The following is a 13666-nucleotide window of genomic DNA, read 5'->3' as shown; positions in this document are numbered from 1 at the left end:
GTATGAGTGGATCAGACACAGCAGCACTGCTGGAGTTTTTAAATACCGTGTCCACTCACTGTCCACTCTATTAGACACTCCTACCTAGTTGGTCCACCCTGTAGATGTAAAGTCAGAGAAGATCGCTCATCTATTGCTGCTGTTTGAGTTGGTCATCTTCTAGACCTTCATCAGTGGTCACATGACCTTCGCTGTTGGCTGGATGTTTTTGGTTGGTGAAATATTCTCAGTCCAGCAGGGACAGTGAGGTGTTTAAAAACTCCATCAGCATTGTTGTGTCTGATCCACTCATACCAGCACAACACACACTAACTCACCACCACCATGTCAGTGTCACTGCAGTGCTAAGGATGATCCACCACCCAAATAATACCTGCTCTGTGGTGGTTCTGTGGGGGTCCTGACCATTGAAGATCAGCATGAAAGGGGGCTAATAAAGCATGCAGAAAAACAGATAGACTACAGTCAGTAATTGTAGAACTAGAAAGTGCTTCTACATGGCTGATCGGTGTATGATTACTGGGTTAAAATCTATGTGAATTATACGAATGTCTTGAAATACTGCTACTAAATCTGGTAATGATTGTACAAATGCACTCGTGTGTCTGGTCATGTGTGTGTATGTGTGTGTGGGTGTGTGGGTGTGTGTGTGTACAGTCAGGAAGACTGTTATTCTTGGTATCAGCCACTAATTGCTCATGAGGAGAGGGCGCGCAAGTGTGTTTACCACTTGACAGGTTCTAACGGAGCGAATTAATCAACTGCACACCTGCATGCACTCACCACACACACACACACTCACACAACACCTATGCAGAGACAGTCAAAGGGTTTTGGCGGATATGCCATTGCCTCACACCTCCTTTTCCTCAGCCGTGCTATTATTGGCATGTCCTTCCCTTGAGTGCTGTGATACAGTAGATTTGAACAGTGATGAAGCGGTCGGCTGCAGAATAAAAGCTGTGGACATACAACACACACACTCACACACACACACACACACACACACACACACAGAGCATGTCTAACCCGCTCCGATCTTTTCTCAGCACACAGCTTTTAAAGTGCCACCCTTGGTTTACAGCATACCAGTGTGTATCTGGATGTGTGCGTATGTGTGTAATATTTTTGTTCCTTTTTCCCTTGTGTTTGCCGTCAGGATTGTCCTCAGCTGGTGCGCTCTGAGGAGATTCTGATCCCTGCCGGCGAGGTCAAGCCCATCACCCTTAAGGCCCGGAACCTTCCGCAGCCTCAGTCAGGACAGAGAGGATACGAATGCGTCCTGGACATTCAAGGGGTCAGCCATCGAGTCACGGCGCTCCGCTTCAACAGCTCCAGTGTACAGTGCCAGAACAGCTCGGTATGACACACACACACACACCCACTAGCATGCAACCACCAAGTGCACACAACTACAGTGGGGCCAAAAAGTATTTAGTCAGCCACTGATTGTGCAGGTTCTCCTACTTAGAAAGATGAGAGAGGTCTGTAATTTTCATCATAGGTACACTTCAACTATGAGAGACAAAATGAGAAAAAAAAATCCAGGAAATCACATTGTAGGATTTTTAAAGAATTTATTTGTAAATTATGGTGGAAAATAAGTATTTGGTCAATAACAAAAGTTCAACTCAATACTTTGTAACATAACCTTTGTTGGCAATGACAAAGGTCAAACGTTTCCTGTAAGTCTTCACCAGGTTTGCACACACTGTAGCTGGTATTTTGGCCCATTCCTCCATGCAGATCTCCTCTAGAGCAATGATGTTTTGGGGCTGTCGCTGGGCAACACGGACTCCACAAATTTTCTATGGGGTTGAGGTCTGGAGACTGGCTAGGCCACTCCAGGACCTTGAAATGCTTTTTACGGAGCCACTCCTTCGCTGCCCGAGCGGTGTGTTTGGGATCATTGTCATGCTGGAAGACCCAGCCACGTTCCATCTTCAATGCTCCCACTGATGGAAGGAGGTTTTGGCTTAAAATCTCACGATACATGGCCCCGTTCATTCTTCCCTTAACACGGATCAGTCGCCCTGTCCCCTTTGCAGAAAAACAGCCCCAAAGCATGATGTTTCCACCCCCATGCTTCACAGTAGGTATGGTGTTCTTGGGTTTTTCTTCTTCCTCCAAACACGACGAGTTGAGTTTTTACCAAAAAGTTCCATTTTGGTTTCATCTGACCACATGATATTCTCCCAATCCTCTTCTGGATCATTCATATGCTCTCTGGCAAACTTCAGACGGGCCTGGACATGTACTGGCTTAAGCAGGAGGACACGCCTGGCACTGCAGGATTTGAGTCCCTCTCGGCGTAGTGTGTATACTGATGGTAGCCTTTGTTACTTTGGTCCCAGCTCTCTGCAGGTCATTCATCAGGTCCCTCCGTGTAGTTCTGGGATTTTTGCTCACCGTTCTCATGATCATTTTGACCCCACGGGATGAGATCTTGACCCCAGGGGAGATTATCAATGGTCTTGTATGTCTTCCATTTTCTTACAATTGCTCCCACAGTTGATTTATTCACACCAACCTGCTTGCCTATTGTAGATTCACTCTTCCCAGCCTGGTGCAGGTCTACAATTTTCTTCCTGGTGTCCTTCGACAGCTCTTTGGTCTTGGCCATGGTTGAGTTTGGAGTCTGACTGTTTGAGGCTGTGGACAGGTGTCTTTTATACAGATAACGAGGTCAAACAGGTGCCATTAATACAGGTAACGAGTGGAGGACAGAAGAGCTTCTTAAAGAATAAGTTACAGGTCTGTGAGAGCCAGAAATCTTGCTTGTTTGTTATTGACCAAATACTTATTTTCCACCATAATTTACGAATAAATCCTTTAAAAATCCTACAATGTGATTTCCTGGATTTCTTTTTCTCATTTTGTCTCTCATAGTTGAAGTGTACCTATGATGAAAATTACAGACCTCTCTCATCTTTCTAAGTAGGAGAACTTGCACAATCAGTGGCTGACTAAATACTTTTTGACCCCACTGTATTAATCCTCGGGACACTTGTACATCTACGAATTACCTATTTAATTTATATAATGACACACAACATTGCATACACTGGTCCTTCACAATTTAATTGGAGTCCACCTGTGGTAAATTCAATTGATCGGACATGATTGGGGATTGCCAACACCTGCCTATATAAGGTCCCACAGTTGACAGTGCATATCAGATATCAGACAAACTCCAAGCCATGGGGGTCAAAGGAATTATCTGACCTCAGAAACAGGATTGTGTCAAGGCATAGATCTGGAGAAGGGTACAGAAAAATTGCTGCAGCTTGGGCCTCTCAGGTGGCGCAGCGGTAAAAACACCCGCTGGAACCAGAGCTGGGATCTCGAATACATTGTATCGAATCTCAGCTCTGCCTACCGGCTAAGGCTGAGCGGCCACATGAACAACGATTGGCCTGTCGTTCAGATATGGGTGGGACTAAGTCGGATGGGGTCTCTCTCCCATGACTGGTGCAATTACGACCTCTGCTGGCTGATTGATGGCGCCTGCACAGAGATAAGAAAAGAGTGCTCTCAGGGTGTGTCTCTCCATACACAACGCTGAGCTGCACTGCACTCGTCAAAGTGTAGGTGATAAAATGCATACGGCATACATACATGCTGCCCACGTGTCGGAGGGGGCGTGGGTTAGCTTCGTTCTCCTCAATCAGAGCAGGGATCGGCATTGGTGGAGAGGAAGCATGACGCAATCGGGCAATTGGACGCGCTAAAAGGGAGAAAATGCATAAACAAAAAAATGTTAAAAAAAAAAAGAAAAATTGCTGCAGCTTTAAGGATCCCAAAGAGCACAGTGGCCATCATCATTCGTAAATGGAAGCAGTTTGGAACCACCAAAAATCTTCCAAGACCTGGCCGCCTGGGCCAAACTGAGCGATCGGGGAAGACGGACCTTGGCCAGGGAGGTTAGCAGGAACCTGAGGGTATCCTTGTGGAGATGGGAGAACCTATCAGAAGATCAACCATCCAGGCAGCACTCCACAAATCACGCCTTTATATGGTAGAGTGGCCAGACCTTGGAAGCCACGCCTTAGTAAAAGGCACATTACAACCCGCTGGTTTGACTCACCACTGTTCCAACTTAACTTTTTTTAAAGATAATGGCTCTCGCTGTTATTCTGTGAAGTCCTAGTGCTTACCCTAACCTGGGCCGCACGGTGGCTTAATATGTAGCACTGTCACCTCACAGCAAGAAGGTCTTGGGTTTGATCTCCTTTCTGTGTAGATTTGTATGTTCTCCCCATGTCTGCTTGGGTTTCCTCCAGGAGCGCCAATTTCCTCCCACAGTCCAAAGACCAAAAGTATGTGAACACCTGACTATAAGACGAGCATAATCCTATTCTGAAACCATTGAAATTAATATAAAGTAAGTCCCTCGTTTGTAGCAATAACAGTGCTTTCCAAAAAAACGTTTAAAGTGTGTCTGTGGGGATTTACCGCCTATTTAGGTGCAGATTGCAGTTGACATTCAAATTCATCCCAGCTGTGTTGATTTGGTTTTGAGGTCCTCCACACCAAACTTGTCAAACCCTGTCTTTACGGACCTCGCTTTGTGCACAGGGTAAAGTAATGCTGGGACGGGAAAGGACCTTCCCTAAACTGCTTCCACAGTATCTACTTCACTTTATTTATAAATCTGTTTATATCTGTTATATACAGTGTATCACAAAAGTGAGTACACCCCTCACATTTCTGCAGATATTGAAGTATATCTTTTCATGGGACAACACTGACAAAATGACACTTTGACACAATGAAAAGTAGTCTGTGTGCAGCTTATATAACAGTGTAAATTTATTCTTCCCTCAAAATAACTCAATATACAGCCATTAATGTCTAAACCACCAGCAACAAAAGTGAGTACACCCCTTAGTGAAAGTTCCTGAAGTGTCAATATTTTGTGTGGCCACCATTATTTCCCAGAACTGCCTTAACTCTCCTGGGCATGGAGTTTACCAGAGCTTCACAGGTTGCCACTGGAATGCTTTTCCACTCCTCCATGACGACATCACGGAGCTGGCGGATATTCGAGACTTTGCGCTCCTCCACCTTCCGCTTGAGGATGCCCCAAAGATGTTCTATTGGGTTTAGGTCTGGAGACATGCTTGGCCAGTCCATCACCTTTACCCTCAGCCTCTTCAATAACGCAGTGGTCGTCTTAGAGGTGTGTTTGGGGTCATTATCATGCTGGAACACTGCCCTGCGACCCAGTTTCCGGAGGGAGGGGATCATGCTCTGCTTCAGTATTTCACAGTACATATTGGAGTTCATGTGTCCCTCAATGAAATGTAACTCCCCAACACCTGCTGCACTCATGCAGCCCCAGACCATGGCATTCCCACCACCATGCTTGACTGTAGGCATGACACACTTATCTTTGTACTCCTCACCTGATTGCCGCCACACATGCTTGAGACCATCTGAACCAAACAAATTAATCTTGGTCTCATCAGACCATAGGACATGGTTCCAGTAATCCATGTCCTTTGTTGACATGTCTTCAGCAAACTGTTTGCAGGCTTTCTTGTGTAGAGACTTCAGAAGAGGCTTCCTTCTGGGGTGACAGCCATGCAGACCAATTTGATGTAGTGTGCGGCGTATGGTCTGAGCACTGACAGGCTGACCCCCCACCTTTTCAATCTCTGCAGCAATGCTGACAGCACTCCTGCGCCTATCTTTCAAAGACAGCAGTTGGATGTGATGCTGAGCACGTGCACTCAGCTTCTTTGGACGACCAACGCGAGGTCTGTTCTGAGTGGACCATGCTCTTTTAAAACGCTGGATGATCTTGGCCACTGTGCTGCAGCTCAGTTTCAGGGTGTTGGCAATCTTCTTGTAGCCTTGGTTATCTTCATGTAGCGCAACAATTCGTCTTTTAAGATCCTCAGAGAGTTCTTTGCCATGAGGTGCCATGTTGGAACTTTCAGTGACCAGTATGAGAGAGTGTGAGAGCTGTACTACTAAATTGAACACACCTGCTCCCTATGCACACCTGAGACCCAGTAACACTAACGAGTCACATGACATTTTGGAGGGAAAATGACAAGCAGTGCTCAATTTGGACATTTAGGGGTGTAGTCTCTTAGGGGTGTACTCACTTTTGTTGCTGGTGGTTTATACATTAATGGCTGTATATTGAGTTATTTTGAGGGAAGAATAAATTTACACTGTTATATAAGCTGCACACAGACTACTTTTCATTGTGTCAAAGTGTCATTTTGTCAGTGTTGTCCCATGAAAAGATATACTTAAATATCTGCAGAAATGTGAGGGGTGTACTCACTTTTGTGATACACTGTATATATATACAGTGTATCACAAAAGTGAATACACCCCTCACATTTCTGCAAATATTTTATTATATCTTTTCATGGGACAACACTATAGAAATAAAACTTGGATATAAGTTAGAGTAGTCAGTGTACAACTTGTATAGCAGTGTAGATTTACTGTCTTATGAAAATAACTCAACACACAGCCATTAATGTCTAAATGGCTGGCAACATAAGTGAGTACACCCCACAGTGAACATGTCCAAATTGTGCCCAAAGTGTCAATATTTTGTGTGACCACCATTATTATCCAGCACTGCCTTAACCCTCCTGGGCATGGAATTCACCAGAGCAGCACAGGTTGCTACTGGAATCCTCTTCCACTCCTCCATGATGACATCACGGAGCTGGTGGATGTTGGACACCTTGAACTCCTCCACCTTCCACTTGAGGATGCGCCACAGGTGCTCAATTGGGTTTAGTCCATCACCTTTACCTTCAGCTTCCTCAGCAAGGCAGTTGTCATCTTGGAGGTTGTGTTTGGGGTCGTTATCCTGTTGGAAAACTGCCATGAGGCCCAGTTTTCGAAGGGAGGGGATCATGCTCTGTTTCAGAATGTCACAGTACATGTTGGAATTCATGTTTCCCTCAATGAACCGCAGCTCCCCAGTGCCAGCAACACTCATGCAGCCCAAGACCATGATGCTACCACCACCATGCTTGACTGTAGGCAAGATACAGTTGTCTTGGTACTTCTCACCAGGGCGCCGCCACACATGCTGGACACCATCTGAGCCATCTTATCGTCAGACCACAGGGCATTCCAGTAATCCATGTTCTTGGACTGCTTGTTTTCAGCAAACTGTTTGCGGGCTTTCTTGTGCGTCAGCTTCCTTCTGGGATGACGACCATGCAGACCGAGTTGATGCAGTGTGCGGCGTATGGTCTGAGCACTGACAGGCTGACCTCCCACGTCTTCAACCTCTGCAGCAATGCTGGCAGCACTCATGTGTCTATTTTTTAAAGCCAACCTCTGGATATGACGCCGAACACGTGGACTCAACTTCTTTGGTCGACCCTGGCGAAGCCTGTTCCGAGTGGAACCTGTCCTGGAAAACCGCTGTATGACCTTGGCCACCATGCTGTAGCTCAGTTTCAGGGTGTTAGCAATCTTCTTATAGCCCAGGCCATCTTTTTGGAGAGCAACAATTCTATTTCTCACATCCTCAGAGAGTTATTTGCCATGAGGTGCCATGTTGAATATCCAGTGGCCAGTATGAGAGAATTGTACCCAAAACACCAAATTTAACAGCCCTGCTCCCCATTTACACCTGGGACCTTGACACATGACACCAGGGAGGGACAACGACACATTTGGGCACAATTTGGACATGTTCACTGTGGGGTGTACTCACTTATGTTGCCAGCTATTTAGACATTAATGGCTGTGTGTTGAGTTATTTTCAGAAGACAGTAAATCTACACTGCTATACAAGCTGTACACTGACTACTCTAAGTTATATCCAAGTTTCATGTCTATAGTGTTGTCCCATGAAAAGATATAATGAAATATTTGCAGAAATGTGAGGGGTGTACTCACTTTTGTGATACACTGTATATATATAACTTCATGCACAGGGCTGAGGAACAATGCTGATGGGGGTGTGGCCCTCCATACACAGTGCCCGTCAAGTGTATGAACTCGACTCGTGCAGGTGAAAAATGCAGTCTGTACTGACTGTACGTGCCGGAGGGGGCGTACAGTCAGTATATAAATCTGTTATTTATGATGTGTGACTGAAACAACTCAACTCTATAATATGAGGGCAGTGGTAGCCTGCCAGTTAAGGTACTGGACTAGTTATTGGAGGGTCACTAATTTAAGCCCCACTACTGCCAGGCTGCTACTATTGGGGTCCCTGAGCAAATCCCTCAAATCTCAATTGCTTTGCACACTGGATTAGTTTGGCATTATTGCATATTTATTTCTCTGTCTCTATCTGTCTGTCTCTCCGTCAATGACTGTCTAGCTTTCGGCACTGAGATTAAGCACGTCTTCGTACATGGCACCCATGCCAATTTAGCTCGAAAGGTCCCCACAAACACACGCACACTGACAAGCACACACCGCATACCAACTGTGGGTGGTAAGAGCTGTCTGTGTAAGCTGTAGATGATGAAGTCTATGATGCAAGTCTGCTGTAACATAGTAATAAAAACAATGTATCACGAGTCAGATCACTGCCTACTGCAAATTCCCTTTTTTCCAACCCATTCCTTTTTTTTTTTTTTCTGCCTCTGCAGTACCTCTATGAGGGTATGAGGATAAGCGAACTCCCTGTGGATTTCTCGGTGGTGTGGAACGGCAACTTCATTATTGATAATCCTGAGAACATCAGAGGTAACCCTTCAACAGAACATTACTTGAACCACTTTCTGTCTGATCATAGAATACATGTAGCTACACTTACTCTATATAATCAGGCCTTTATTCTTACTTGAGTGCTGCACACTTGGGAATCAGCACCATTAAGAAGAAAGAAAAGAAAACTGAGTTTTCTGAGGGATGTCTATAGATAGTGAACGGTGTGGTCTAGATATTTCTTGATATAAAGCTATAACAGCGGGTTAAAAAGTGAACAGGCATGGCATTTGTAAGTGCATTTATGATGTAATAATGCCAAATATCGCCGCTCAGGTGGCGCAGCGGTAAAAGTACGCTAGCGCACCAGAGTTGGGGTTTCGAATACATTGTATCGTATCGAATCTCAGCTCTGCCTTTCCGACTGGGCTGGGTGGCAGCATGAACAACGATTGGCCGTTGTTCAGGGTTAGAGGGTAAGAAAGTCGGATCATAGGTCCTCCTAACTGGTGCGACTGCGGCCCCTGCTGGCTGACTGATGGCACCTGCACAGGGCTGAGGAACAATGCTGATGGGGGTGTGGCCCTCCGTACACAGTGCCCGTCAAGTGTATGAACTCGACTCGTGCAGGTGAAAAATGCAGTCTGTACTGACTGTATGTCAGTTAAGAGGCGTCCTCAGTCGGCGGTGAAGGGTCGAATCAGTATAGAGGACGCATTCAGGGTAATTGGACACGACTAGATTAGGGGAGAAAAATTGGGGAAGAAAGTGGGAAAAATAGAAAATTTGAATAAATGAATAAATAAATAATGCCAAATATCAAATGTATGTGAACATCCAAGCACAAGCATTTAAAACCATGGACATTAATAAAGAGTTAAGGTCAGGACTCTTCCCAGTGCTGGCCACTAGAATTCTTCCAAATCAAACCATGTTTTTTTATTGAACACCCTTTGTGCATAGGTGCACAGTCTTGCTCGAACAGGAAAGGGCCTTTCCTAAACTGTTTTCCCAAAGTTCAAAGCTTTGTATAACATTACATTTCTATTGTAGATTTTTTTGTGAAGTATATTTTACACCGATCAACCATAACATTCTACACTCACTGTCCATTTTATCACTTACCATATAGAAGCACTTATTGACTGTAGTCCAACTGTTTCTCTGCATGCTTTGTTAGCCCCCTTTCACCCTGTTCTTCAATGGTGAGGACCCCCACAGGACCACTACAGAGCAGGTATTATTTAGGTGGTGGATCATTCTCAGCACTGCAGTGACACTGACATGGTTGGTGGTGTGTTAGTGTGTGTTGTGCTGGTATGAGTGGATCAGACACAGCAGTGCTGCTGGAGTTTTTATATACCGTGTCCACCCACTGTCCACTCTGTTAGACAGTTCTACCTAGTTGGTCCACCTTGTAGATGTAAAGTCAGAGACGATCGCTCATCTATTGCTGCTGTTCGAGTTGGTCACCTTCTAGACCTTCATCAGTGGTCACAGGACGCTGCCCACGGGGCGCTGTTGGCTGGATATTTTTGGTTGGTGGACTATTCTCAGTCCAGCAGCGCTGCTGTGTCTGATCCACTTATACGAGCACAACACACCACCACCATGTCAGTTTCACTGCAGTGCTGAGAATGATCCACCACCCAAATAATACCTGCTCTGTGGTCCTTTGAGGTCCTGACCATTGAAGATCAGCATGAAAGGGGGCTAACAAAGCATGCAGAGAAACAGATGGACTACAGTCAGTAATTGTAGAACTACAAAGTGCTTCTATATGGCAAGTGAAGCTGATTAAATAGACAGTGAGTGTAGAAACAAGGAGGTGGTTTTAATGTTATGGCTGTTCACTTACTTAAATGTAGTGTGTGGGGCACACAGGTAGCACACCAGTTCTGGCATTCTGAACTGTCTGAGCCCCCTGCAACAGACAAAATTGGCCACTAGTCTCCTGGGTGGGAAAAGATTGGATTAAAAGGGGGGTGGGATCTTTAATACTTGTAAGATCCCTGGTTAGTACCTCGAGGCACCTGTACAGTAATGGAGTAATGCTATGATCAGTCCATGCGCAAGACTGGCCTCAAGCCTGTTCCATGTATGTTTTAATGGGTGTAGTCAAACTAGCCCTATTTATATGAACACAGAAATATAACTCATTCAGTCACAGTAAAAGAACAGCTTCATGCCAAGACTTCCATGTGATACATGTCCCAGGCAAGTGTATATAAACTACTATGGTTTACTGAGCACAATAACAGGGCTTTTATTTCCCACAGTGCACCTGTATAAGTGCGGCGCTCAGCGGGATAGCTGTGGTGTGTGTCTGAAGGCCGAGAGGAAGTTCCAGTGCGGGTGGTGCGCTATGGAAGGCCGATGCACCCTGCAGCACCACTGCCCTATGTCCAACCCCTACACCAGTCGCTGGCTCAACCTGGCCACGACGAACGTCAAGTGCACCAACCCACGCATCACTGAGGTCAGTCAACCTTCCTGATTTCTGTCCACTGATCAGTGATGGTTGTTCTTTTTGGCAACTATTATTCTTTTGTTCTGACCCCATGTTCTTGCTTCTATCATTCCCCAAGTCAATTTGCACTTGAGAGCAGGTGGTGTTTGATTTCACAGAATGGCGCACATAGGGGTGTGTGTCTTAGTGTGTCTGCTTGTGTGAATTCGAGATGTCATTGAGTGTGTGTGTGTGTGTTCACCTTCAGTCTAAATGCAAGGGCATGACGTCGTGGCGTACTCTAGGGTGCAGTGATCCGACTCACGTCCAGACTAGTGAAATTCTATCTGGTTCGTTCTTGGGGCATAAAACTAGAAACCTTACTCTTGTTTTAATAACATTTAATAGTCGTACCGTCATTTTTACTATCCTGATGCTCGCTGTGCCATAGTACTCACTCAAACATCTGGATATTTTAAATATGTGCAGTTATGTACAGTAAGTGAGTATAACACACACACACACACACACACACACACACACACGACTGTGGTAAAGATGTATCTAGGCTCGTGTTGCAGTCTGCGGTTTGACTGAGCTGAGGTTATCGATGCCTCGGTTTGTAAGCAGAGAACAGAAAGTGTGTGTGTGTGTGTGAGTGTGTGTGTGTGTGTGTGCTCCACCTGGGAATCGAACCCTGGACACCTTCTTGCTGTGAGGAGACTGTGCTCTCCACCTAGCCCATATTTACACTCATTCATTAATTCATTTATACATTTGTTGATTCATTTATGGTCTGTTTTACCACTGCTTCATCCTGGTCAGGGTCGTGGTGGGTGCAATTCACTGGGCGTAAGGTAGGAAGCCAGTTCATCACAGGAAGCTTACATACAGTTCCAAGTAAAATGTATTGATGTTCAATGAATCCCCTAATCCCTTGTTAATGATTATAAAAGACTAACTGGTGATTTAAGGTCCTGGGTTCCATTCTCAGATGGAACGGTCCAGGTCCTTACTGTGTGGAGTTTGTATGTTCTCCCTGCGTCCGTGTGGGTTTCCTCAATGGTCAGGACTCTCCCAGGACCACTACAGAGTAGGTATTATTTAGGTGGTGGATCATTCTCAGCACTGCAGTGATACTGACATATGGTGGTGGTGTGTTAGTGTGTGTTGTGCTGGTATGAGTGGATAAGACACAGCAACGCTGCTGGAGTTTTTAAACACCTCACTGTCACTGCTGGACTGAGAATAGTCTACCAAACAAAAATGTCCAACCAACAGCGCCCTCGTGGGCAGCGTCCTGTAACGACAGATGAAGGTCTAGAAGATGACCAGCTCAAACAGCAGCTCTGACTTTACATCTACAAGGTGGACCAACTAGGTAGTAGTGTGTGTAATAGAGTGGACAGTGAGTGGACACTGTATTTAAAAACTCCAGCAGTGCTGCTGTGTCTGATCCACTCAGACCAGCACAACACACACTAACACACCACCACCATGTTATTGTCACTGCAGTGCCGAGAATGAACAAAGCATGCAACAAAACAGATGGACTACAGTCAGTAATTGTAGAACTACAAAGTGCTTCTATATGGAAAGTGGAGCTGATAAAATGGACAGTGAGTGTAGAAACAAGGAGGGGAAGAGTGTGTATAAGCCTCTAGCATAATTACATCAGAAAAAGGAAATAATAGGAATTACAGGATGCAATAAATTCAGCGCTAGATTAAACCTCATCGCCCATAAAAAGGCCATTTTTGATTACCCGTTCCTCACAAGTGTTTTATAGCCGGATCATTTCAAGGAAAAAATGAAGCTGTGTCCAAAAGGTGAAAACAAGGTCACACCACAAAACCCTTAAAGCCTAGAGTAGCATCTGGGGAGCTTCAGCCATTTCTTTGGCTTGCTAATGTCTTTTTACTGTAATCCCAGTAAGTACATAGCAACATTTAATTCTGTCTGTCTGTACCAGTGAAAATGTGCCAACATTTAAAAAAATGCTTTATATGTTTTCTGATAGTTCACTAGCTGATATGCAGGCGTACATGCATATACATTAGCCATGCTGCCACCTTGAAAATGAATGTCATGAATAATTAATGCTTCTTTTAACAACATTTCATTTCCCCCTAAAGCACCATGAATATTAGATCCGTTCAAATGAGAGGGATGTCCATTAAATGAAGATTGAGATAGGTGCTCGGAAAACGTGCTCTAGGAGTAAGGACCTGTGGTCTTAATGTCGGTTAAGGTGTCACATTTTTTAATGTCACATTATAATAAATAAATAAATAAAACATCTAATACTATACATAATCTAGAATTTTACACAATTGAAGAAAACAATCTACAACCCCAAATCAGGAAAAGTTGGGACAGTATGGAAAATGCAAATTAAATAAAAGTGCAGTGTTCCTTACATGTTCTCTTCACTGGCTTCCTGTAGCTGCACGCATTCAGTTTAAAACACTGATGCTCGCCTACAAAGCCAAAAATGGACCAGCCCCAAGCTACCTTTGTGGTCTAATCAAACCCCGCTCTGTACCACGCAACCTCCGAGCCTCT

At 44.9% G+C, this 13666-nt stretch overlaps 1 protein-coding gene across 1 annotated transcript in view; it reads left to right on the top strand.

Annotated features, from left to right (window-relative positions):
* Positions 1-13666, top strand: part of plxna2 (plexin A2) — a 344169-nt gene that overhangs the window by 234883 nt on the left and 95620 nt on the right. The window contains exons 10-12 of the mRNA XM_063016157.1: positions 1160-1360; positions 8595-8691; positions 10932-11131. Coding sequence (XP_062872227.1) covers positions 1160-1360; positions 8595-8691; positions 10932-11131 — 498 coding nt within the window. The remainder of the gene's footprint in view (positions 1-1159; positions 1361-8594; positions 8692-10931; positions 11132-13666) is intronic.

This window comes from Trichomycterus rosablanca, chromosome 19 (genome assembly GCF_030014385.1).
Source record: "Trichomycterus rosablanca isolate fTriRos1 chromosome 19, fTriRos1.hap1, whole genome shotgun sequence".
Lineage (NCBI taxonomy): Eukaryota > Metazoa > Chordata > Actinopteri > Siluriformes > Trichomycteridae > Trichomycterus > Trichomycterus rosablanca.
This window is presented reverse-complemented; position numbering and strand designations above follow the sequence as displayed.